Source organism: Notothenia rossii, assembly GCF_949606895.1.
Source record: "Notothenia rossii genome assembly, chromosome: 2".
Taxonomy (NCBI): Eukaryota; Metazoa; Chordata; class Actinopteri; order Perciformes; family Nototheniidae; genus Notothenia; species Notothenia rossii.
The window spans coordinates 20,784,645-20,812,520 of NC_136904.1; the positions used below are offsets into that span (position 1 = coordinate 20,784,645).

A 27,876-nucleotide genomic window follows, 5' to 3' on the forward strand; every position below is an offset into this window, starting at 1 on the left:
AAACTTTTTAAGCTCATGAGCGTTGAAAATCTTAGCAAACCTGAATTGTTGTTGACGTCTTTTTTTACTGAAGGTCAAGCAGTGTTGTGCGGATGAAAATAAGAGCTAGTTGCTAACACACAGATACTGCTGTCATATGATTATCACCAACAGCTCCACTGAGAGACTATGGAAAACACACTTTGTTGCACTACGTACCTACTAATGTATACTTGTGAATGATTACAGGTACTTGTAGGTTTAGTTCATGATATTTTGAGTAAGAGGAAAAGATTGGTATTGATACACTAAAAGATGGGCACAATGGTAGATGGTAAATTAATGGTCAACATAGCCACTTCTTATAATGTTGATTTCCATACATAGCATTGATAGCTAGCAGCTAGAAAGGGGCTCCTCTGTAGGAAGGGCAACAGGGAAGAGGAGAAAGGGGACGGAGCTTCACTGACTGGTAGGCAGCACTGCTGGTCCAGTCACAAGCTCCCCTATGAGTGTTGCACAAGTCGAGGCTTATTATCTCTTGCGGAATTCCTAATGTTATTGATGTTGTGGAATAGAAAGAATGAAAGCTGATCTAGAGAACATACTCTGTGAACATTTAAAAAACATTTGTGTGGTGAATAACAAAAGAAGATTGATGTCTGAGAGCAGTGAGTTAGGCAAGAGTGTAGCCTGTGTGGGACCACACAGAAGGCAGCTATGGGAGGAGTCTATGCCAATTGTTACATTCTAATACAAAGGGGAAATCTGTACAATGTACATTTTAAAACACAATACAATTTGATATCTATAATTGATTTCCCATACACAGTTGGAGTCTCGTAACAGCTAGCTACAAAAATATAATGAAAGCTCTATCATGCTTAAGAAAGGCCTTTTATTACGGTATGTTTTAAACAATTTACTTACTGCTTTTTAACAATGGAAATTAAAATACTGTGGTCTTTGTGTCCGTCCACACCCAGGTGATGTACATACCTTTCTCTAGACACTGTGACTTTTTCACAGACACGTTTTTGTAAGCCACTGAAGGATTTAAAAATATGCAAAACAGTTGCATAACATTTCTAAATTATTAACTTCTTTATGTGGCTAAGACACAGAGTTGGATATATAAATGTCTTATGTAAGGTCTTATATTATTAAAGAGGACAAGTTTCAGTGGTGTATGTGCTGAGGTCCAAGTGTGGGCTCATAATTGCTTAAGAGATCTATTTATAGTTGTAGCACCCCACAACATTGACATCATGCAGGTTTTTTGTTATTCTTGCATCTCGCTAGATCAACCTAATACTGAATGTGATCTTCCAAAAACGGGAAGATCACACAGAGACAATCCAAAGCTTTCCAGATTGTATAACAGGATATGTGAAATGGCAGTGACAAAGATTAAGAGCCAGTGCTAATGATACAAGGGTATATTCCCATTTGCGCTGTAGCATCTTCTATAAGTGAAGAAACCATGTGCCGGATAAAACTAAAAGTCCATCAGACATTTCCAATTCTCAGCATCTTCTTTTTAAATGTTCAATGCTTTGCCTTATAATTGAACATCAGAAAAGGTGATTACAGTTACATGTTATCTATCTATTAATGTGCTTTTAAGTGACAGGAATTTGGCCTCATGTCATTTTAGCAGTAGTCAGCTTTCGTTAACATTTTGCCCCAAAGAGATAATACACAGACTGTACATACTGTACGTGAACTGTATGTGTGTGTCCAGCTCAGCCTCTGGCAGTCAGATCCCTCAAGTCTTTGCCTTATTCTCTAAATGTTTATTAAGTATATTTATACAGCAAAGCCTCGACATAAATGTGTTTTGCACTGCCCCATGTGGAATGAAATCTAAGCGTCTCTTTCCTTTCTACTAACAACTGCAACTCCTAAAATTCACTTTGCTCAGTTTGAATCATGATCAAGATATCTTCATGTTCTTAAAAGCTATGAGATGAAAAGGTGTCATAATCCAGTAGGAATCAATAATCCAAAAATATTATGATAGATTTTGTCTACTCAAAACACAGACACATAGATACACATTTTGTCAAACCAGTTTTAAATTGTATTCAAATAAACTGGACGATTATATTATAAAAGGTTATCTGTCTTTAATATCAACATGTTATTTTCTAAGGTCATTAATAATAATAAACCATAAAGCTGAATAAGACAATACGTACTTTGCGCAAAGCAACACATTTGGCTATTCTTTAGTATGTCCTCCTGTCACTAAATAATTCCTTTTTCTTGCCCATTTGGAATAAGAGTACACTCAGTGAGGACATCAGGAACCTTTTCAGCAGACAAGATGCACCCTATTCACAAATCAAGCCTGAAATATTCCTTTGAGTTGACCTGCTCATTTCCTTTAAGACAAGATGCTGATTGGTTGCTTTCAGCAGAGGAGCAGTGATGAAAATATCTACAGTCCAGACAAGATAAAAGAAGAAGGAGGCTACAAACATCAAGAAAGACACACACAGACTAGCCTTTGAAAATGTGTGTTTGTTTAACATGTCAATGTATGCTACCTCACTTGGCTGAGTAAATGTAATTAAACGGCTGTTTACTTGGTGGCCTTGCCGGTGTTTCTTTGAAATGTCATCAATAACTGTTAAATGCTTCCCTGCTGTTCCTCCACATTTTCTCATCTTCATGTCCTCATTCAAAAGCTTGTTTCCGAACAGTTAGGAGATGTTGTGTCACAGATGAGGAAAGTTGACAACTTTGAAAACGTACACTTTCCGGGATGTTGTCTGTGATGAATGATTCATGTTATTTATCCTCTTATTAGAGTCAAGAGAAAGGCTGACTGCGATACACTGAACAATGTAAAGACAATGACTCATGGTTGGATTTTTGTTTTTGGTAAACAAAACCATAGACTTAAAACAAACAATAATACAATACATACAAAATATGGACATTGTCTCGTCACATTGTCTATTGGTTTCTGAAGATCGGTAGTGAAGCTTAATGTGGGTGGCTTCCGGCTCTAAGCTATTACAAAAATAAAAGGTGGAGCAGACAGTTAGCGGCTTATGACCTGTTATAGCACCCACCGGTTACCTCACTAAAGATAAATGAGTTCCCACCATGTTAACTTAAGTTGCAAATTACTTTGTTTCACAAACTGTCCCAGAAAAGCCTGTGAATGCATAATCTGTTCCTGCAACTGCACTGCCTTGATTGCATTTCATGTATCAACTGTACCTCAAACTAAATCCGCCCAACAACAAGCTATCTAGCTCCATCCATGACAAATGGTTACAGAAAATGTGAATGCGATTGCAAGAGCTAAATAAATAACTTTTAAATTGGTTTGAAATCAACAAAGTACAATTAATTTTAAATAACATTTGATTTCAGTCTGTGTGTGACAACATTGAACAGGTGTAAATCCAATGTTTGCCTGACATTAGAATAATGCTTAGTGCTTTTTCTGATTCGTAACATTTATTGTGGGCATAACTCCTGCGTAGCTTCAAGCGCAGGGAAGTCATAGCAACAACAGGAATGGTGAAGAGGAGAGAATAGGCTGACTGAGGCTCAACATGCAGGAGACAAATCCCATTTAAGGCATGGTTGAATATCATTCAGGGATCAGAGATTTAGTTTCATAAGCTAATGCTTTCAAAAAAAACATTTGAGGTAAAATGATTCTTTCTGTACTGTTAAACTGGGTTCAGATTCACACCAACATTCAACAGCTTGCAGTGAGGTTATACTTCCCTCAAGAAACAGCAGTACAGGCGAGAGAGAAAATCCTCTAACCCTGTTGTGAGGATGCACTGCGTAGGCTGCCAGGGTCTTTTACTCAGGCTTCCAATAATATTGGTTAATTGCTAGATTTCTCTAGCTTCTCTCAACTTGTATCACGAGTGGGCGTGGAAGAGTTTACAGCAGGGGTTTATTGCTGCTGACAGAATACAGTGTTCTCATTCTCTCTTTCTCTTAATTGTCATTCCCTGCTCACGGGCACATTTCTCTGGCAGAGTCCCTTGAGAGAGGTTTCCCCAGAATCTACGTAAAAGGATTCCTTCCCACGCCATGGTCTTAGGAACATCTCATTTTCATCCTCCCGCGCCTTGCTCATGCTCACACACACTCCCTCTCACACTGGCAACGTGTCCTCGTGTCTCCCTGTTCTCTCACTCTCGTGTTTTCCTTTTCTTTTTTTCTCTCTTGACACTTTTTAACTTCTCTGGGCTTCTCTCTACTTCCCGCCCCCCCCTCATATCTTATAGATCCTCCGTGGGAGGCAGCATCTCCTTCACACTGCAGGCGTGGGCCCTTACTCTGACAAATGACATGCCGGGCCCACCAGCTTTGCGTGGGGGGGAGAAAAGCTTTAAGTTAAGAAGGAAAAAAGGATTTGATTGGATGGTGAAACTCAGGGGCTGTATCTTGGCGAGCAGTATTTTATCGGGCTCAGGGAAAAAGTGAGAAATACAGACAGAACAGCAACATTTACATCATATAGTGTGTTTTAAGAAATAATGACCACAAACCAGACACTGTGATCCAAATGGTCAAGCTGTCAGCTGCGGCAATACACATCTATTGTACATTAGTCTCATTCTACATGATGTTCTTTAATAAATCACTTACCAGTATTCCTTGGCTAATTGCTGGGCCAGAGAAATGGCTGTAGGATCTCGGTCTAAGGCCAGGACTGTGACTTCAGGGACCAAATTCAGAATTGCTTTGGTGTGACCACCACCCCCAAATGTCATGTCTAGAACCACCTACAGGCGAGAAAGCAAGAAAACAACACATTCACACCAGGACTCCGTATGAACAATTAATCATCATCACCCTATCGTCACAATGTTGATTCTTTTTTTTCAGTGTTTAGTTTACAGTAGTGAATCTGACTTTGTCAAAAATCAAAAACGGATTTGTATTCATGATTCCAGATAAGCCTGTAAGTTTAAAGCAGACATCCCCAAAAATAGAGGAGTGATGCAAATTATTTAAGTATAAATTATGGCTGGACAATATGGCCAAAATGTTCTACTACAATATAGGTAATCTCATATCTTGATAATGATACAGTATATAGCATGGTTTCTGGTCAAACATGTACATATTGTGCATATTCTATATGAAATAACCATCGTGCAAAGTACTACTTTGTAAATTAAATCTTTGATTCATAAAAAGCTATGAGTATTTTTCCATTTAATTAAGAATTTAAGTGCAAAGTGAACATAACAGTTCAAGTAAAATGACACAAAAAATAAATAAATATTTTCACAAAAAGACTTTTACCGTACTTAATTGCCTTGATCTGAGTTGTAATATAAAGTGTGAAAAGTTGGTGCGAGCTTGTTGAAACAGATAAACGTGACGTCAGCCTTTGTTTGATGATTATTTAAATAGCTATAATTTCTTGCAGGCTCTGGCACATGTCGACAGTTTACTTTGTTTTTTCGACGCAACAATCATTTGCGTCGGCCTACTAAACCATTATTAATATCCACTGGAGAAAACAAATCAGTGGGGAGTCTTTTCTTTCACATCATTCGCATGACTATGACGACTTTTGGCCTAACTGTTCCTACATATAAAAAAACCTTTATTTTTTCCTAACTTTTTTAACATGCTGCTCTGGTGGATTACAGAAAAGCAAACATTTAGAAGGACTCAATCACATATTATTTTTCCATCAAAAAGTAATCTTAAGTTAGTGTTGTATAAAGACAACTGTCTGGTTCTGCCACAAGGTGCCTTCACTGTCAGTCTGGTGATTCTATCAACAAGTGCAAACTAAACTCTTGCAATAGATGCCCAGCAATTAATAATGCCTAAAATGTAAATGAACTCTCTCTCTCTTCAACCAGTCAATTGTTTATTTAGCAATAATTCCACACTCTTTGTTTGCACTCTTTCTCCAAGACACAGCTCTTTGCCACCATTGCAAAATTAATACATCAAATATTGTTCCTGCAATGCTAATGTGTCCCTGTGTTGAGGCTTTTGCAGCATGTGTTTCTACATTTAGCTATAGTGATGAATAGCATTTATGCTACATCATGAATATGTGTATAGTTTTTACTGAAAACCATGAGAAATGAAAAAATTGCATTTCTTCCAAATCTGGCATTAAAGAATGAACAAATATGGTCAGTGTTTGATTCAAAACAGAAACCTGTTAGAAATAAAAAAACATGAATTTCAAACTTTTTCAATAAGGTCTCTACTCTTTCAAACAAAGCAGAAGAAGAAGAAGAACATTTTCTTTTGGTAAACATCTTTTTGAGGATAGTTATTATAACGATGTTGTTACTCCAAAAAAATATTGAATTTATCCTAAACATACCATTGGATATCTGAGGTAAGTTTAAAGCATTTGTTAAATAATAACAGGTAGGGAGGGAGTGGGCTTTATAAAGGAAATGTCCAATACCTGCCAACCACTTTACAGAGCAGCTTTGCTGTTAGTCAGGCTGCTGTAAACTCAGCCTTTCCATGGATCTACACAACAAACACGCAAACATCTCCTGTCCAGACATAATTATGTAATATATTTCCTGAATGCCACTGCCTATAACTGACTGAACACTCTGAGATTGTTCAAAACAATTCTTTGGATTATGCCTTACTTTTTATTTCTTAAATGCTATGTAATGTCAGCAAATGGTAAGGAACACATTTGAAAATGACAAAAAAGGAAATGCCAGCTATTTCCCACAAAAACATTAAACATGTCGATCGATAGTGACGTTGAAGGTGGGGTGTGTGCGTGCATGTGTGAGGGAAGAAGTGATCAATGGCGGTTCCCTCTCCTTTCCAGCGCACAGCAGCAGATGGGGAGGGGGTGTGGGCTAGTGGGATGAGTCACACGCATAATGAACTTGCCTGTTGTGCTATTCAATACAAAAAAGGAAAGGAAAACAGAAACACAAACAGCAAAGTAGGCTGGCGTTTATTGAAACAGTCGACACAAGCAACCAGGAGACAAACTGGTCCTCTACTGGAGTGTGCTGCACTTGTCAAAACAATATTTCTTTAAATCTTGGGAAAGCTTTGGCCAAAATAACAAAAGGTAAAGCCTGCTTGTTCCACTGATGCTCAATATTCTTCGAGGCAAATGGTTGAAGATATAAATACTGTACGACATGTATTCATATTTGTATCACTGCTGCTGCTCTAAGCACAGACAATATCCATCTTTATGAGGTTTAATCCAAGTTTCCTCCCTTTTACTTACTCAGACACATACACCCACCAAACAAACCACGCTTTGAAATTAAGTGCATGAAACCAAAAATGGAAAATGTGATGTTTACAAGGTCATTTATAAGGTACATTGGAAATGTAGCTCCCTCACCCTGAGGGAGAACAAGCTTTTGAATGCTGTTGTGAAAACCTTCCCCCTTTCCTAAAAACCCTGCTGCTTCTGCCACCTGATGGACAAACAACTTCTTGAAAAGAGTTGGTGATAATAGGTTTGGCATTTGCGATGATGATTGACACCAAACTTGGGAGTGAGTCATTCACATTGATATTTCATACAGAGCGGTGTCAGCGAGGCTCTCACCTAGACCAAGCCTGCATAGAGGAAGCAGCAGATTGAAATTGAGCCTGAACACAACATGGGTCATCTGAGTCCCTATGTGCAGCGATGCTACTTAAAGTAAAGTAATTAGTGTAGTCTGTGTTTTTGTGCTGTGTTTGGGCTGTGTAATATCTGCCTTTCCCAGCAGAGGGAATAGGAGAGTTAGGAGTGGTCCGAGTGGTGCAGTCCGACAGTGAAGCTGCAAGGTGCTCTAATGCAGGACACTTCAGCACCCACCTCAAAGCATTCTTAATGAGAGCTTTACCCCCTTAAAGAAAAAAGGAAAAAACATTATAGACTCCCATTTGGTATTTTAAATTAAAAACATGGGAAAGATCTTCTTCTGTAAAAAAAAAAGGTTTGACTAACATTTGTGAAGTGGGAAAAGTATGATGTTTGATAATGAACATTTGCAAACGTAATACAGTTCGTACTACAGTAAATAATATCCTGGCCATGTGGAAAAAGAGGCCCCTTCTCAAGTCTTCTTATGGTTGAATTCATTAGGAAAAGGGGAAGAGGAACCTGAGAGAAGGCTGAGTACTCACCTAAATCCTACTTGTGACTCCCCAGCCCAGGTCAGTTACAGTGGGGGATCTAAAATGTCATTGAGGGGAGTTTTTACAGATCTTGTTACACTAACACACAGACCATTAGGGAGACAGATACACAGGTACAGGATCGCTTTTCTTGTCGCGTCCGTTGCCATGGCAAGAGTGGAGGTAACCGGTTTGCATTTCTTTCTCTGTCACACAAAGTTCATGGTGAGATACAAGTGCGCCCAATTTTTTGCCGCTTGGCCGCACGAGAACATGGTATGGACAGACGAGGTTATGATAACGGGGGGAAATGGTGGTTTAATCCACAGCAGAAAGTGAAGTGTGTCGTTGCCTTTGTGCACTTGACTCTGGACATAAATCTCACATTCAAAACGGCTGCTGTGCTCAAACTGTATTAAGATTATAATACATTAATATCACTTTTGAAACCCCTTATGACAGCATCATAATATATGTTACTCTGCATCTTATGTTGTTTTTTAATTTTTCTAAGAAAAGGATTTACATGTATTTTTCCTCCACCTACTTGTTTAAATGAATGTGATGCGAGTTGTATATTAGACCAGCAAGTAGTGGGTGGAGGTGGGTGTGGGGGGGCACAGACAGATGGCCAGTGAGAGCAGACGAACTCCAAAGGCATGAAATCTTCCCGCAATTACGCTGTCAAGAGATTATGTTGGTGGTGACCAGTAATGTCTGAGATGCGGCCTTTTGCCTCCCCTACATAAACGTAAAGTCTACTAAACATACTCCCTGTGTGTCTGAGAGTAAGAAAGAGAGATTGAGTGATGAGTGAGTGAACAAGTTATACAGGGGTGCAGAAATGTTCACAAAACTCGTTGCCAGAGGGCTGCTTCCAAATTCCTCTCTGTATGTTAAGATAATCTCTCTTTTGTCAGAGAAATGATGCAGAGTCACGACAAATACTTTCATTCCTCATCTATTCAGTGCTGTTTGCACTCTTTTGGCACACGTTTAAATAAAAGGCACTTGAGGAGGTATTTGAGCTAGTCAAGACAAGACACATCTACACGCAGAAAGATTAAAGCGTTAGCTTTTGCTTCTTAATACACTCATCTGAAGTTTGTAGGTCAAACAAAGAGTGAGAATCAGCAAACCCTATCAGAGGCACTTAGAAACTTTTTTAGAGTCCAGTAGAACATTTATTAGAGACTTAAAAAGCATAGTAGTAAGTGTCCTATGCTGACTTTGTCATTTATAAAAGTATTTATTTGAATGTTGGTATATTTTAAAAGGTACAAATGAGCTCAATGTCACCTTAATGTGTCAGAGTTCACATCAAAAGAAGTAAGTCATGATGTTAGTACACTTTAATAAAGCCAACACTGCTCAGGATCATACAAAAGCGGAAGAAGGCATGATGCTTCACACAGAGTAACAATGTAAAAACCTATTGACATGTTCCCATGCATAGCTGATAAGTTCACACTTAACTACAGTTGCAACTAATTAATCATTTAACGATTCATGCTCCCGAGATAATACCAGACCCAAAGGGATGTCTTCAAATGCTTATTTCGTTCTCCCTATTAAAAAAAAAGTAGTCCACTTAGAATGAAATGCCATTGTTTGAAGCAATCAAAGGAACTCCCAGTTGGGACCACCATTATTATTCTATTATCACAGTTTCATAATTATTATTTTTTTAATTGTCAGCATCAATCTCGGTAAACCTCATCATAAAAGCGGACATGATTGTGTGAAGAAAGCAACAGCAAGCTGCAACTGTAAGTCAAGTATCTTCCCCTGAGGAAAACGCTTGACTGGGAAAGAGAGCGGCGTAAGGGCCATAAACCAACTCTGCCTCGAAATGTGTGTCAAACCCTGCACAGCCATATCCACACAGACACAGTCAACTAGCACTGAGCAGCTTTTAATGGCAGCCATGGACACTGAAAGGGAAGAGTAATCCCCAACAACAACGTTTTGATGTCAATAACTTCTGTAAACAGTATCCTCAGCTGCTAAATGTTGGACTTTCTCCACAGTCTTATGAGAGAAACCCTAAAAGAAAACTCTGGGCTATTTTGAGTCTACTGGCCAGTGTTTTGACTTTTAACTAGACTTCCCTTTTTTGGATTGGCTGCAACAGGACATAGGCTATTGGTCTACAGAAGTGTGTGCTCTCAGAGTAGCACAAGGCAGAGGACATTCTGGAAAACTATCTAAACAATTTCAGGAAGCTGGCTAGTCTGTTTGTCACAGTGTCTCCCAACACCATATATAGCAAACTTCAGGCTGCTATGAATCACGTAGGCATGGTTAAGTGTCTTTATGTTCCTTTTGGTGTCACCATGATTTAAGCTCAGGGAAAGAGCAATAAGGGGTTAATAAAGCAGATTGTTAACTGTGTTGTGAAGTAAATAAATATTGTTGATATAATATATGACATTACATCAGTCACATACTGTTTGGTTCTGCCTATACAGTTTTTTCTTGGTTCTATAAAAAACACATCCCAAACACAGCTTGTGAAATAGTCAACTTAGAGGTAAGACAGGACAATACACTGCCAGTATGTAAACCATAACGGCTCTAAAGCTAGTCCTTTGTTTGCAATTAATATAAATGGTGAGGAATATAAAATCCACAATCAATATTATGATGAGCAACTGCAGAATATAAAAATATTGAAAAGTCACCACTATAAGCTCTGTACCTATCATACAGCACTCTGATGCTAATTATGGGCTATCCCACAGCTTGATTATATCAAAGCTAACATCTTTGTATTTACTGTAAGGGATCTTCTGATGCATAAGCAAATAGTGCATGCTTAGTCAGGTAGAAACTGAATATGCATGCACTGCATCATTATGGTGCTGATGTGCTGAGAAAAGAAAAATAACGGATGCAAATGTAAAAAATTAATAGATTGACCCACTTTTTCTTTAATTTAATAGTGGCATGTGCAGGGGCTCTGGTCATTGCGACTGTATCTGTCTGCAGGCTCCTAGTTGACAACCAGACTTCAATAAATTGATCACTAAAGGAACCTGAAAAACAATATGAGGATCAACTGTGGTAAAGGTTCAACATAACAAACTTTTGTTTCAGGTGGATCAGTTCTAACTTTTTGTTCTTATGTGTGCCACAATCTCTGTCCAGGGTGCTGATCCTGGGACAGTCAGGGATGGGGCAGCTGTGAGAGGATATTTGTCATTGAGTCTCATGAAGAAACATTATTTTAAGTTTCTCTTTCTGTGCAGAGAAACAATAAGAGAAGTCAACTGCAGATGCACAAAATGTCTTTAACTATTTAAATCTGCTCTTACTCAGCTGGGCTAAACATGTTTACCATGTATTAGAGGGGCGTGGCACATTGTTTGTAATTAGCAAAGGCAACGTCCCCTTCACATTACATTTGACTAAGTGTTGTGCTGTGTGTAAATATTCTGGCACATGCCCAAGAAATGTACTTTATAGTTCTACTTCACTCAGATTCCAATATTGTACTTTTTACTACATTCATTTGATACTTTCTGTTACTAGTAGTTACTTTACATATCTTGGTTATTGTTACAAAAGTATAATAATGGGCAGGTAAAACAAGATGTCCTTCTCCTTGCTCCTTTCCATCATCGGCTAAAAACTGTGTAAAGTGTACATGTTTTGTTTTATAATAATTGCCACGAGTGGAATAAACTAATAAATAAAAATAATTAAATAATGTACACATTTACTTCTCATTGATTTAGCTGAAAAGCAAGATTAAAAGGTAATTCAAACTAGCTCCACTTTTATCAATGGTAATAAATGAAATGATATGTACATTATAAAACAATAATATTATCTGCATTATGCTACCTATCAGCCATTTTGCTGAGGTACTTTTACTGTGCTTTGTATATATTTGGAAGCTAATTTTACTAACGTAAACTAAGTTTAAAACGTTTTCATTGTAAAATAAGTATTTAGTATTAAGTCCTCAAATGTCCCACAACAGAAAAATCACCTCACCTTTGCTGCATGTCAACAAAAGGTTACACACAGACATCAACCTATGGCAAGAAACCAGTAGAGGTGAAATGTTTGTCATGTTGACGGTGAACTCGTTGTAAAATCATACATTAGTGGTTTGGTGTTAAAGTTACACTCAAATTACCTGCTGGTGTTACCAACTAAAATGTTAGTTGAATGAGTCCAGAATTTAGAGCACTGATTATGTATAACTTTAATTTAGGGTCACGGTCACTGAAGTAAGCTGTTGAGCAAGAAGCTCTAGTGACTCCTAATTTAATGAATGGTTGGGTGGTTATTTATCTTACTGGAGTGATTGCCTCTAAAACTATTGGACTCGGTTGTGCAGCTCGATTGTGCAGCTTGATTGTAGCATGAAGAGGGACATGAAGACAGGCCATCAAAAACACCGGTCGCTCCCTAGCTGCTTCCTGCTTACATGATGTGTTGCTCAACTTTGGAGCGATCGTGCATCATAAAAATCTGAACTGAGTCAGTGACGGTGACAACAACCTTGTCAATTTTGGGCTTACAGACTACCCACGCTCAGTATCCCAAAACACCAAAACAAGCACTGTACTAGTCGTGGATAACTTTGAAAAGTAAAGCTTTTTTTGCTTTTCTACAATAACACAAGGTGTTAGCTTTCTGGAGCCTTTACTTTTGGATTCATGGTTTTAAAGTGTATACAGTATATTTAAAACTCCATGTTCAGCTGCTGATATATTATGAAGATTGTTTTAACATTGTAATACAGTATGTAACCCCCCTCACTTTCTCATATAACATCCTAACCCTCCTCAAATGTCCTTACTTTTACTTCTTTTTCTTTATTTACCTTTTTCTAACCGACACTTTTAGATCATTCCTGCCAGCTCAGCTTTTGCTCTTTGGTTACATTTGTTTTATTTTTCATGAAAACCTGACTGCGAAAAGGGAAACCCCGGTCCCTGTCCTCCTCTACATAAAGCTCATAAAGCCCATGTCAAGCATCCGCCCACTTCAAAGAGTCCTGAGATTGGCTCTTACACCACGGTGGTGTTGAGGAGATCCCTGGAGAAACAGGGATAGCAGGCACTTGTATCTTCTCTGAAACTATGAGCCAATAACTCAATATTTACTGTACGTGGGAAATCCAAGGCAACGATTAGTCTTTCTGCTGGCATCCTGAAAAAGTAATCTGAAAGTAATTGCATTTAAAAAATAATGACTTTACCTAGCTTCTCAGAACATATTAACACTTTTTTCTGTTAAAATTAAAACGTAGTTTGATGTGCATTCAATAGCAACTTTAAAATCTATTCTGGAGCATTATAAAATGTGTCTACGTGTGATTAAGTTGAATTTGGGGCCACTGCATGACCCAAACATCCTAAATGCTGAATATTATCATCTGCACAGCAAGGTAATCAGATCATCATGCAACAATCTATGTGTCAACATGTGAATTTAGCATTTATATTTGCTTTGTAAGTTCTAACACTTTGTGAATAAAGTGATTTAACAGGGCATGGAAAAGCATTGTTGGGATCTGATTTGGAGGCAATGAGTGACAGATGAGAAAGAACTGATTGGACGCAGAAAGAAATGGAAAGGGAGGGACCTCTACTCTGTGCATGAGTCATCACTCTCCACCCCCACCCCCCAGCCAAACTGTCTGTTTTTGTCTTGCAGGTTGGAGATTTACTGAGCAACATTTCTTCTGCAAGAAAGGAAAAGATTCATTTTCATATCAAACTGAATGCAGACTTAAACAAGCGCATTTTTTTTGAGCAACATCATGAGTCCAATTTGCAGGTGCATTATGGTGACTGTTAAGAATACATCCTAAATATATCAGTAGTTTTGTGTGTTTGACTATAACAATGTCAGTGGCTCATGTTAACGTGCATTATAACACTTTCATAAATCACAAGGGTGCTGAGTGTGCTAAAACATAGATGCTATTATGCATTTTCAACATACTGTACATCAGCATAACTGGCTTAAACTACAGCATATGGATTTCAAACCTAAAACTGTATGAAAAGATTAAACTACCAAATCCACCAGTTACCAAATAACTCTGTTGACTAAGCATTGTGGCTCTCGGATACACATCCTTAGATCAGCACAGACTACAGAGTCCCTTCAGTGATCTGTAGTTCATGATAATCAAATTAATGTTTCCCACCCTCCAGCATGTTAGTTTGGGGTAGAAAACAGGGGCAAAGGGGTGATGTTGTGTGAAAGCCTGCTTTGATTAGTGTAGTTAAATCACTATTATCACAACTGTGCTGGTATTTAAATATCTGAGAGGACTGTATTTCTGCATTTTTATTTAAAATAATCTGACATTATTATTCCCTTCTATTAGTTATGCCACAGAGAAGCTTTGGCAAACTGACTGATACAATATAAAAAAGTCCTCTACTCAAATACATTCACTATGCATCAAGACAAATGTGTAATTTAACACTAGATGGCTGTTTGGTTTTTCTGTGAGTTCACCTTCAACCAACACGAGCACAGAACAATAAAATGATGAGTAATCCAAACTGTTTTTAATTCCAATCCTGGTCCAGTATTCAACTTGCATAAACGTGATGTGGAAACATGAATCCTACTGTGCATGAACACTGAGAATTTACTTTCCAGTGGAGTAGGTGACCCCTTGTGTTCCAGCACTTCAATGACTGAAACAAAAACAGATGTTTGCATATGTAAACATTTTGGATTTTTCAACAAGGGAAAAGGATTAGAAGTCATTCCAAAAAAGTTTAAAAAAAAAGTAATTCAACTTTCATTTTTGAAAAATTCTTAACAGACACAAAACTATATTCAATTTAATCGATGGTCATTACTGATACATATTTTACATCTCTAGAGGGGAGCTATAAGAAGACCATTATGATACCACAAGAAACAATGTACTTGATGGTGGTTCAAAGTTCAAGATTCAAGGATTTTATTGGTCATACGAACATGGCTACAGTGTATTTATGACGATGACAATCTTAGGTCACTCCTCCAACAGTGCAACACACACAATAAAACTGAAAAAAATAGTGCAAGTAAATAGTAAATACAAAAAGAAAAATGGTAAAAAAAAAAGTGTAGTGTGGCCAGGATGCTGTTCAACAAAACAAGGGGTGGGCAGGAAAGCACTGGTGTCTAAAAGACAACACACATGGTCAGTGGGGGAGCCTTGATGTGCGTTTATCATGGATGGACGCTCGCTGGGATACACCACTGTCCCATTTAACTATTAGATGCACATCAACAATTCAGAAAAAGACTATCAAATTTGCTCTCAGGATATTCACATCCCTGCTAGTGACTCCTTACCCTGTCTATTTGAAACCATTTGTAACCCCTGATAGACACAACTTGAGTAGATCCATGTTTATTTATTGTACAAATGTTTTTAGAAGCATTCCATTAATGAGTTTAAGCAACAATACATACTTGGTGAACATTATAAATAGATTTTCACCATGCCCAAAAAACATTTGGTCTGTTAAAGTTTAGGCAACAACAACTACTTAAATGGTTTTAGAGGTTAGAGAATGATATTTCACCCAAAAACATTTGAGTCTGGCACAGTGAGTCGTGGTAAACCCTGCTCTCATCTCTCAAAGGAAATGCTGTATATTGCCACTCCTTCCTCAGACATTTTGCTGTCCTGTACGTCACACTAACTCCAGCACTTAATGTAAACATAGACCATTTTAAAGCATTCAACTACCAATTCTGTGTTTTCTTTTTAAGAGGCGTGTCTCAACTTTAAATAGAAACGTTTTGTTTTCAATACCGTTGTCTGACTACATGCTGTTATGTTAACATGCTTACAAATGTGTCCTTGTTAAATACAAGTTCCAGTGGGAAGCATATGCTACAAATTGTGACAGAAGTGCCAAAAGGCTATGTCTTTGTTTTAACAGGAAACAAGAATTAAGGTCAAATATGATGCAGTGGATCTATTCAAAATGATTACATGCTTCATTGCTCTTCTTCACTGCTCTGAAAGATTTCTCTTCAGTGTGACTCTACTGTCAATACAGTGTGCCGAGGAAACAATGCAAACTATATAAAGCCCGAAAGAAAGCAGAAGTGAAAATGAAAAGAGATGGTAGAATCATCTAACTATATTCACAAAATGTAAAGAAGCATCAGGAAGGATGGCTTCCTCTCCTGAAGGTGAATTTCATGGTACTAAAGGAAGACAAAAGAAGAACAGGGCCAAGTCCATTAGGGAGTGCAAAGAGGAGCCGAGCTAAATGAAGGCTTCGTGGTGGAAGGCATGGTAATAGGGAAAAGACTTCTAGAGGCATTTAAGTAAGAAGATGCTTCCAGTAGTTGGAAGACTGGGTTGACAATACAATATGAAATGAAAGGAAGTGGAGAATGGGGTGGGGGCAGTGGAGGTGGCTTGGGGGAGGGGTTGGACTCTGAGGGAAGCTTCATAGTAGAGCAGTGGTAATGTAATGGCCGCAGAGTGCGTCCCATTTCAATGTGGTGAACACTAAACAGACAAGAGATAATGTTAGCTTACCAGACCATCTTATATTTTCTTTACTCTTGTTTCAGTATCAATGACATTCCCATTAACATTTCTACAACGCTCATCATAGATGTCTATTGAGAGACCTACAAACAGGCTAACATTTTACTGTACAACAGTTTACAAATTGTCCCACAGTCAATACAGTCATATTGTCCATTGCTGAGCTGGCACCGAAGTGTAGTTTGTAAGGATGGAAATGAGCAACGGTCAGAGTTTGAGTTTTCACTTAGACATCAGGCCCCAACCCCTAAAACCCTGACATCAGTCTTTTAGCCTTCAGGGTGTAGTGGTCAGTCTCAGGAGTTTGAGGTTGCCTGGAGGGTACAGAAGCTTGTGTGATAGGTCTGCTTCTCAGCAGGTTGCTGCTGATACAGCGAGTCTAAGATTTACTACATCGAGCACTGCTTCCAGACTGAATATATTTCCTTTAGGTACTCATCAGCAAGAGGTGAAGGTGCTGTGAGCCAAAGCACATCTGGCCTATAAAGCACACTGTACAAGGGTGGTATCTTGCCAAAATAATTGACAAGCCTCCGGGTACTTAATGTTAGAAATTATACAATGGTCCTCAAAGGCCTTTCCTCAAATTATTGATGAGAAAAAATGTTTGATGATTATTGTTTTCATGAAAGAACCAATTATTTTTAAGCACGTTTCCTGCTGTTATAGCTTATATAAAACCAGCATGCCCAAAAAGGGACACTTGTTACAATGTGGAGTTGAACATGGTGTGGGAACAGAGAGAAGGAAGCGAGGAAAATCTCTGCTACTGGTTTAGGTCAGTAGTGTCATGTCGTGTCGAGCGGACATGCTCTTCCCTACCAAATTAGTCAGGAAACAGAGAAGGCAAGGAGAGGGTGCACTCCAGCTGAGAACAACAGCACTTCATCTGGATGCTGCTGGGAATATAGATAATGTTGGTTACACAGTTAAGGTCACTGAGACTGACTTTTATCAAAAATGAGCAACAGCACTTTAATAAAGATCATTAGGATGCAGGAACACATGCTGAGAAAGGGCAGTAAGAGAAATCACACCTGTTTTAAATTACTTTAGTTTAAATCGGACACAAGACCCAGGTTAAAAAATACTTTTTTACAACTGGAAATTCCACGGCAATAATCTTCACCTCTGTCTTGACAAAAAGGGTAGAGTAGAATTACCCCGTTTGCATGTAACTTTCACGCTACGACTGACCGACGCAGAACCTTTCAGAATGACATTGCATTGCGTTGTGTCAAAAGTTGAGCGAGGGCCCCAGTTTTAGCACATGTGCAAGCTGACATTTACAACATTAAATCATTTCCTCCTGTTAATTTTGACCTCTTTCAATCGTGAAAACAACTGCCATACTTGCAGCTCATGAGCAGGTGAGAGCCCTGCAGGACTCGCAAATGTGTCTGCAATTTGAGAGAAACAATCTTTTGTGAAACGCGGCGCGGCCACCATTTGCGACCTGAGTGTGAGCGGTGCTCTCAAATCGTTTTTTGTGAAATGGGCCAACCTTTTGATGACATTGCACAAAAAGGAAGTGTGTGTTGGCTGATGTTTGCCGATCAGGACACTTTCATCAACATCACTGCTTACACGCGCATCATCACACATTTCTCATGTTTATAATATTGCAGCCTGGTTGTAGCGCTTATAAGTGAGGCTGGGCGTCGCAGGAGAACGCCTGTTAAAACTCAATTTCATGCAAGAGAGGAAGCATGTCTGACAAACATTTGACTGCAGCACTATTCTTTCTTTCAGTTTTACAAAAAGAACGCCAAAATCCATCTTTTAAATAGTCAAATGAATACAAGTACAACCATTTATTAAAACAAGAATCATCCAGAAAAATAAGAAGTAAAATAACAACCTAAATGTATCTAAACAGTAAGTGTAATAATGAGACTGAGTGTGAATTTGTTGTTGTGTCATTATTCTGAACATTTTTAATAGAAAGACCACTGAGATAATGCAGTTGGACCTCACACAGACACCAGTTGAGGATGTGTTGCAAGAATGAGTCATCTAAATCCAGCTGTCCACAGGGCATGTATCTAATTAGCATACCCACACTCACACACAGGGAACAAATGTAAATATTGCAATAAAATCTGCTGTAATAGTTTAAATTCAGCGTCAAGGATCGGTTCCAGTTCAATTTTATTAAGTTTAGCGATATGTGCTTTACAATACAGTTTTACAATTTCAATAATTGTTATTAAAGCTACATGCAAATACAACTCTCAGTAATTGATGTTGTCACAGCAATCTCTACTCCTGTACCATGCCATGTAATGTAATGTTCATGATTTACATCACACACACAGATACACACATGCGTCACACAAACATCTCAATATTAATGTTGCGCAACTTTTGGGAAATAATTAAATGTTAGGGGGTCTAAGCTTTTGTTGACAATGTGTTTGTAATTGTGTGTGATTAACAGGTTTCTAAGCAATGTAGTCAATCAGAAATCAGAAAGAAGGGTTTATTGCCAGGTAGGTTCACACGTACGAGGAATTTGACTAGGTGTCTTGGTGCATACATTCAAATAAAATTAAAAATCTAAAAAAGTACACAGATAACGTAATAAAAATATAGCAAGATAGCAATAAAATAAAGCAGTAATTTAAATCTAAATAGAATGCAATAAATTATAGAAACTTGAATGGTGAGCAAATATAATTTGGAAGTAGGGAGCCTTACTTGAGCACTACTATAATAGACATCATCTTTTCAGGTAGGGTTAGGTAAACGTTTTGGTTTGAGTTAAGTTTAAAGTTGACTTTTGTTTAAACAGAAGCTGAAGCATTTGTAAGACGGGAGGGCTAGAACAGCTCTACAGGACCGTGTGGTGGGTTGTCTGCTCAGCAAGGCAGAACGGTTTGGCGCTCTGTAGACTGAGGCACCCCATTTGGCTAATGAAGTCCCAGACTGTCTTCACACCACACCCCCACCCTGATCCACTATGAAATGTTCTACTCATGAAAGTAATGAGGAGGGGAGGGAGAAAGACTCTTCTGGCCACTGATAACCTCAGACTAAACTTGCAACCTTACGAGACAAGGGCCTAATATCTGGCCGTCAATCAGCCCCAGCATCCCTGGCTGGAGTGTTTAATTACAAGGATCAATTATTTACCAGCCTCCTCTTTCACTACTCAGTGCTCCCAAAAAGGAGTGTAAAGAAAAAAAGAAGAAGATAAAGACACGACACAGACCCAGAAGAGGTTGTGGTGGCAAATTTGGTACAGAGAAAAATTCAAAAATATATATTTCAGATAATACAGATTTTTGTTGAGGTGTTTGCACCATAAACGGCTAATGAGTCTGTCTGGACTGTTCCCCTTTTTTGACTAGACAACTTAAATGTCTATTCAGATCAAACACAATGCCCTTCTCAGGCATGTGTGACCTATATATTTAAAATCTAAATTTAAATAATACAGATATAAAACCAATCGTAGTTACAATTCAAAAATAAACACAGACATTTCAATAATATTAACTGTTTTATGTATAAAATTCATATGTTAATTCACAACGCCAACACAGCTAAAACCAGGAATTGAGGTCTGACAAGACACTGACTGACAAACTGTTTAAAATTATTTTGTAGAAAATAAAACTTAATACAACTTAATTTGTAAAGTGCCATTCTCGCATTTATACAGTACTACAAAATAAAGTACACAAAGACAACAGCTTATGGGTTACTGAACTACTATAACTCCATGCACTTCATATTTACTTCTAAAGCCATTCTTTGACTTCAGCTGCACGGCCCCAACAGCAACTGCAAGGCTTTTAACTAATTTGAAGAGACAAGATCCTATTACCTATTTGCTTGTACTTACAACAGCACTTCACCTGGCCGTTGCTGGGAATATAAGTTTGAATACACAAAGTATTAGAAGATTAACATGTTGCTGCCCATGAACTGACTATCAGAAATAGAGTAAATTTATAGATATAAAATTGTATGTTAAGTTTCTAAATAGTCTTGCACAAAAGTGCACGGTGCTCTGTGTACTGTACACCCACCTCAGCTGGCCCAAAGTTCAGCTGTAAGACTTCAAACTAATTTAAAGAGACAAGATCACATTAACCCTTTATATTCCCCTCTTTATAAGCTGGTACACTCAGTACCCACAGTACTCATGTTTGATGCATTTTTACTTGAACATCCATAATCTATGCATTCCACACAAAAAAACACATTTAAAGGTAGTTTGAGAAACCGGCTCGAGATACACTTTTTGTTATATTCCATGGAATGCTCTTAACATCCCAATAGCAATGAATATCTTAAGTGCTTTGACAAAAAATACATTAAAAAACGCTATCTGTGGAAGTCGTAGTGCTGTAAAAAGCACGACCAATCATTTTAGTCGGCCCGGCTAAAGTAACTGGATGGCCTACCTGCCTGTCAGCCTTCCATCTGTGCACAAACTTATCTCGTGCCCTCATTGGTCATGTGCGCGTTTATGTGTGTTGGAGGAGGGGCTCTGTAAGGAAGTGGCAGATTTTTTCTGGCTGTGTATTTTCAAATTCTAGCGCACTTGAGCTGGTTTCTCCAAAATTACCTACCCCACCTTTAAATGTACAAATGTGGACTGCTTTTCATTTCACACATCTGCACATTAGATTTGTTTTTGTTCCATCTTGCATCTAACAAAGAAAATAGGCAACATTGAGGAGAAGCAGCTGGTGGAGTGTTGTGTGGTCATCTATCCAGGGAACAGAGTGCCTCTTCATGAGTCCGAATTACAGCCAGCCAAATAACCCAAATAACAGGGGAAGTGAAAAATGCAGCACTAAACTCAGTCTGCTGTGGTTCACGGCCTTAACAAGCTACAACACCTGTGATTTGTGGTTTGCCTGTTTTGCTGTATTTCTGTGCTAGATTCCTATTGCCATCACAAGTCCCTGGTTTATGCTATTTAAGGTTTGCAAGCTCCACATCAGCGACTACCTGCTTTCTACATAAACTGGCATTAATGTTTCTGTTACTTTCAGGATTACCTCAGACTCCAAATTACAAGAGTACTTTGGTAGAATAGATATAAATACATAGTGAACCAGAATTATATGTTATAGATCATTTCATCCTTAACATTTAACAATGGGTTAGAAGGAAACCTATATGACTGTTATTAGGATTAATGTAACATTTCAGCCAAATAATTATATGAATGCTGAGTCGTGAACAATTAAACTGTGTCATTCATTCAACATTAAGACTAACATATCTTCAAGCCTATGTCTGTAAGAAATAATACATCTCCTGCCAAAGTATAATCAAAATAAACAGTCAAACCAGTAGTTTTTATTTGCTTTATCAGGCTGTTAATGTGTTGATTGTTGAAAGCCTCTGATATTGATCCAAAAAAGTAGATTTAACACTTTGGCCTCATTAATTCCACAAGGGGGAGTGTGCTGAGATGAAATGTAAGAGTAGGCGGCTGGTTTCTCCTTCTACAGCAGCAGCAGGGTTTTTCCCCTGGACTCTCAGCTGATGGCTCATTAATCTGTTCTAGAGGAGGTCCCCTACGCAAGCAGCCTGCGCCAGTGGAGGACTCCTCTTGCTTTATTTAAAAATATATATATTTTAATAAAGGTTTTTTAAACATTATAATAAAGAAAAGCTAAACCTGAATTACATGTTGATATATATTAGTGTTTCCCCACAGCAGCAGCAATGTTTAAAGCCTCTCTTTAAACTCTATCATTATAAAATGGCTCACTGTAGTTCAAAAGGGTTGCAGGTTCTACCAGTTTCATGGAGCATCCGGCAGACAGAGATGTCATCAGGATACATCTTAAAGTTACATGAATATCTGTATTCATTTCCTTGGCAATCAACCAAAATGTTTTGGAGATATTTCAATCTGGACATAAGTGAAGGAGCAAGTGTCTGACATTATTATCCCCTGGGCCATGTAATCAAGATGTTATCCTGTTCCAGTTTCAATTTCATACAGAAATATATCAAAATAATAAAGAAAGCTGTTTTATAGCCATTGCATGGGACATATAAATCCGTCAGCGGTGACCTATGTATTTATGTGAATGTTTGCTTCCAGTAAAGACATATGGAACACTATCATTACAGATCCAATAAGCAAAATGGTTATTTGCAAATTAGCTACCTTACACATTGTGCATCCTTTGTGGGAGGCAGCAGGGCATTGAAAGGCTCCATTTACACAATTTAGTTAAACTACAGTATTTGCCCTGACACTCATCGTCACTCAAGTACTCCATTCCTACATACTCTGCTTCAGCTGACAAGAGCGATTACAGTTTGGTGATTATTTTACAATAGCCATAGAGATTATAACTCACCCTAGCCTCTGTGATTTTAGCGGGCATTTGTCTGATATCAGATTTTCCTCCTCACAGCAATTGATCTGCTAACGACACCATCACTCAGCCACCACACATTTTACTGCTTAAAGACAGCTCTGACAGGGAGTCAAAATTCTGAATTTTGATTGCCTGACTGAGGCTGCCAGAGCATGTGGCTGTCTCTGCCGAGTTAGAACCAGGGAAACAGCATATTACATATGTGTCATCATTTTAATAAATAAATTAACAGACATCTGCAGTGAAGCAAAATTTAAAACATGACTTGTGGATGTAACCATCCAACATTTCTACAGAGCGTCACATTTAGTGAGGTGCACAGCATGTACTGTACAAAAAAACAAAATCTATCAAACTGTTTTTAATAGCATCTGATTGGCAAGCTGTCTTGGGACAGTTGGTAAATGGGCGGGCAGCGGAGGAGTTTAGAGGTGCTAAAGTTCAGGCAGGAGCGACGCAGCACCCTGTGTCCTGCCAACAGCCTACAGTGGCGCAAATCCTGACTAAGTTGTGACCCATGGCCCCCACCTGTCTTGACCATGCATTATATAGGGAGGCATCACTTCCCCTCCTATGCTGCCTACCACGCCAGAAGGCTTTTGACTCATGCCCATCTGTCCTGGTAGTACATAGGTGAGAGCCAAGCTGTCAGCACCCTGTCCAATGCATGTGTGCCTTTATGACAACAGGTTGTTATATAGATTGTGAACAGAATGTAATTATCTTGATAATCAGAATTATTATCAAGAAATGAGTTGTTTTATAATTGTTATTTTCAGATTACAATGAGATACTACTGGGGTGTGAAGGTGCACACATTTGGAAACCTATATCATTACACTCTGATTTCTTTATCCAATTAAGAAATAAAAGAATGCATTTACTAAATTAACCAGACTCTAGTTGGTAATGGTGTTGTATGAAAATATATGGACGAGTGTCCTGACAGACATAAGAGGGACATACTCTAAGAAACACCTCACAGTAAGAGTTTGCATGCTATGCCATTACCACAGCAACCGAGTCAGACCAGAAAGCAATGCCTGAAAATACGAATACGACCTAATTACTTACTAATATCAGTGAGGGAAGTCTTTCCTCGAGATTCAGATATCAGATTTGCACAAAGGCTAAACATGTCCTATGTTTGAATGGGGGAATAAAACATTGGGCAAATATATTTTATAGGCAATAACGGTAAGAAAGAAGTAGAAATAACATCATTGCTTTTGTGTGAATATTTTTTACAAAGCACTCATTTAGTCTGAATGAATATTTGACTTGTTAGAAAGAACATCTTAACAAACAGTAATTTACTCTCTTTCAAAAAGCTGGCTCAAATAACAAGGAAGCAAACGTACCTGACCTGGCTGGATGTCTAAGTAATGAAGCACCTCTTTAAGCATGACAGGCGTGTGAGGAGGCTTTTCGGATGAAACGGAAGACAGTTCTTCAGATCTGTCCAGGGGACCAGTACCAGAAGATGCACAAACTGTAGAAGAGTGCAGGCTTAACTTGCATGACCTCCATGCTCTCCACACAGCCAGATTTGTTTTCCGTAACATTGGATTGGAGCGAACAGACAGGTGGAAAATCATGATCCTTATAATGATCTGTGGAGATAACAAGAGTGAAGTTATGAGATGATGTAAGCAGAAACATGTCTACCAGTAAAACCATAGCATGTAAGCCAATTAGGAGAAGGGTTTTTAAAACTGTTTAATAGTAAAGTATTTTTAAAAAGTGAAATAAAGATTGCATTTGTGATAGTTATGGACTTCAAGTGACTAGGTTTACATAGTTACTAAGCAATTATTTGGAATATTTATCAAAATATCAGGCCTACATCATGCTGTGCAAACTGACAGATATCTTGTGCTGCAGGCTAACAGAGTAGCTTTGATATTTGCATACGTGATGGGAATTTTTAACTAACATTAGCAGCTGGTCTCCAACCTGGGGTGTCAAACCAAAACAAGAGGGCATCACAGTTTAAACATTTCATGCCGGTACAGATCATTCTGAAGGTTAAACTCTTCCACAGCAAACAATTGTGGCTCAATACAACCGCAATAAGAGTGAGTACATCTTTGGCTAATTAGTTCAACATTTTGGAATTCCACATGAGCAATACTGCCTACAGTGAGCCAAATGGTTAAAAGGTATTCAGGTGTTTCCTGGCAACAAGATGCATTGGAAATGAGAGCTAAGCTAGTGATGCATGCCTCCAATGAGGTAGACATATCTGCATGGATTGAAGGAATTTAACAAGTTTGTGCATAGCATTGGTAAATGTAAAGAAAATATTCAATTGCAGCAAACAATTACAGTATTTGAAGAGATGGCAATAACATATTGAGTGACAATGCTTGATTGCATTCAGATTGTGAACTAGACCTGCTGTACCAAACAGGAATCAAATATATTAAATCTTTCAGTTTCAGGTAACCTATCCTTTACCAGAAGACCAGAGAACATATTGAATGGACAATTTTTTTATCAGTGCCCTTACATCTGACATAATAGCACATTTGATCAAGCTAAGGTTATTAATTATCACATGTACAACAATAAGGGGGAAGCAGTTGTTGACATTTCTATCCCATAATGCTTAATAAATGTTTGTTTTATGAAAGGAAATCACACAAGGAATTAAAAATGAAAATCTAAGAGATAAAAGTGTGCAAGTAAAACATTAGGGCTACAACATAATAACACATAATAATATAGAATAAAGTTATATACATTTGAGGTATAATATACAAGATGGCTACTTGAGATGGATAAATGCCCAAATTCACGCACTGGTAGTTCTTAGCTCCCAACAGCGTGATCTCCTTGGAACTAACACGTGTAATCGGAATTATTGTTGCTATTTTTTGTAACACACATAAACAGTTCCGTTGTGAAGCAGGTAAGCCCCATATTTTGGAAAAAACACATGACTCAACATGGAGAAAATGTAACCAAGTAGTCATGCACACACTGACCTTCACAACAGAGTTAAATCATGTATGCGTTTGGCGTGACATTGGTCAATGCAAATGTAATAAGTAGTGAAATACAACGTTTAAAATCATGCATTGCTGCTTCATCACATGTGTGTAGTAGCTGTAACGTCATTAGATCAGCATTAGCTAAGCATTTTACCCTTGACGATGGAGCAATATCGTTGCTATGCTACCATGTTGACGCATTTAGCCACACGCACTTTCGCACGAATTTACAAATAGGGACACAACATGACATGGATCATCCACATGTAAAAAATGTTCAACTAAGGTGAACTGTGACGAAGAAACATGTCTACACCACTGGAAGTGAACAGTAGCTTACCGTAGTAGACCAGAGAGTAGCTCCGCCTCCATAAGCAGCATGTCCGGTGCGTCATCCAATGCCCAGCGTCTCACATCCAATCAGCGTTTAGAGAGGAAGATGGCTTGTTTTTGAAAATATTGGCGCTTGCGCTAGCTATGACCGGAGATGTTGCTATGTCTAAGCTTTCCTAGCAAGTTAATCTTTCCCAAAACGAAATACGCGTGTCTTCTCTGAAAACCTAACTGTAGTCAAATGTAATTAAAGATAACCGTTGCTGACAAAAGGTAAGACATAACTGCACTCGACATAAAGAACAACAATTCTATCTGACCGTTGGAAGTTGTGTAGGAGCTAGCTCAGTTAGCTAGCAGGCTTTATCCGACCCCTTGCACACTTATCGTTGGCAGGTTGGCTTTTAATCGTTCACTATTGTGATGTGTGTATTCAAATACGTATGTTAACATTTTAAACAGCACTCAACTAACAGTCAAATCTCTATCTCGTATGTTGTATTTCAATGTGAATTGAGACTAGTTACTGGTTACTGCTTGGTTAAAAGCATAACGTTAGTATTACGTTAACCAACAAGTCATATAGACATTGTAGATCTGTGTATTACATTGTTAACTATAGATAGATCGATAGATAGATAGATAGATACTTTATTCATCCCAAATTGGGAAATGTTGTTACAGCAGCATTGTTGTTGTTCAGACATTTAAATATAAAACAATAAAAAACAGCAATTATATACATATCTACAGTAGAAAAGACATATGTCCAAAAGAGAAATGTTTTCCTGTATTACTCCTGATAAAATGGTATGTCCGTTTAAAATTATACAGCACAACAAACAAGAGCCTCAGAAATGGCCATCAATTCGAATAAAGACACAATCTAAATCTCTTCAACAAAAGTAAACATAATAACCTTTATCACAGTATGATTTACAACAGGGTCGTTTACTGTCATCAGACCCTTGAAACCATCTCCTGCTGTCTTCTGTCCATTTCCCCCTGTTTTTATCTCAATTTATGATTTACTGAGTATAAGTTTTATTTAAAAAACCTACAACAGTGTTGAAAATTTAAAATGGGTGATTTTGGAAATGTAACCCTTTGTTTTTGTTTTGCAGCATCACATTTATGTGAAGGAACCACAATGGCAAGTGACGTATGCAGCCATGTGAGGGTGGTAGTTCGGGTGAGGCCAACCACTGAGAGCGAGAAGACTGAAAACTGTCGAAGTGTGGTCCAAGTGGTTGATAACCACATGCTCATATTTGACCCCAAGGAAGAGGACACATCATGTTTTGGGTCACAAAGAGTCAGAAACAAAAATATTAACAAGAGGGCAAACAAAGACCTTAAGTTTGTTTTTGACCAAGTCTTCGGCGAGGAATCGACCCAGGATGACCTCTTCGAGGGGACCACTAAAGCCGTTTTGGATGGAGTGATGAATGGATTTAACTGCACAGGTAATACAACAATAATAATATGTTTTGTGTTATAGCTTTACCTGGTTGCCAAACATATTAGCATCCCC

General features: G+C 38.2%; 2 protein-coding genes across 3 annotated transcripts in view; one reads left to right on the forward strand and one right to left on the reverse strand.

Moving 5' to 3' along the window:
• The window catches only part of mettl15 (methyltransferase 15, mitochondrial 12S rRNA N4-cytidine), a 37,326-nt gene extending 10,881 nt beyond the window's left edge, over positions 1-26,445 (reverse strand). Inside the window, exons 1-3 of one of the 2 annotated variants that reach the window (XM_079664073.1) lie at positions 26,350-26,445; positions 24,375-24,626; positions 4,612-4,748 (exon numbers count right to left, since the gene is read on the reverse strand). In XM_079664073.1, coding sequence (XP_079520199.1) covers positions 4,612-4,748; positions 24,375-24,611 — 374 coding nt within the window. In that variant the 5' untranslated portion in view covers positions 24,612-24,626; positions 26,350-26,445. The other variant, XM_079664074.1, reaches the window with a different exon arrangement.
• Positions 26,446-26,476: 31 nt separating this feature from the next.
• Positions 26,477-27,876, forward strand: part of kif18a (kinesin family member 18A) — a 28,073-nt gene continuing 26,673 nt past the window's right edge. Inside the window, exons 1-2 of the mRNA XM_079664060.1 lie at positions 26,477-26,615; positions 27,467-27,808. Coding sequence (XP_079520186.1) covers positions 27,493-27,808 — 316 coding nt within the window. The 5' untranslated portion in view covers positions 26,477-26,615; positions 27,467-27,492. The remainder of the gene's footprint in view (positions 26,616-27,466; positions 27,809-27,876) is intronic.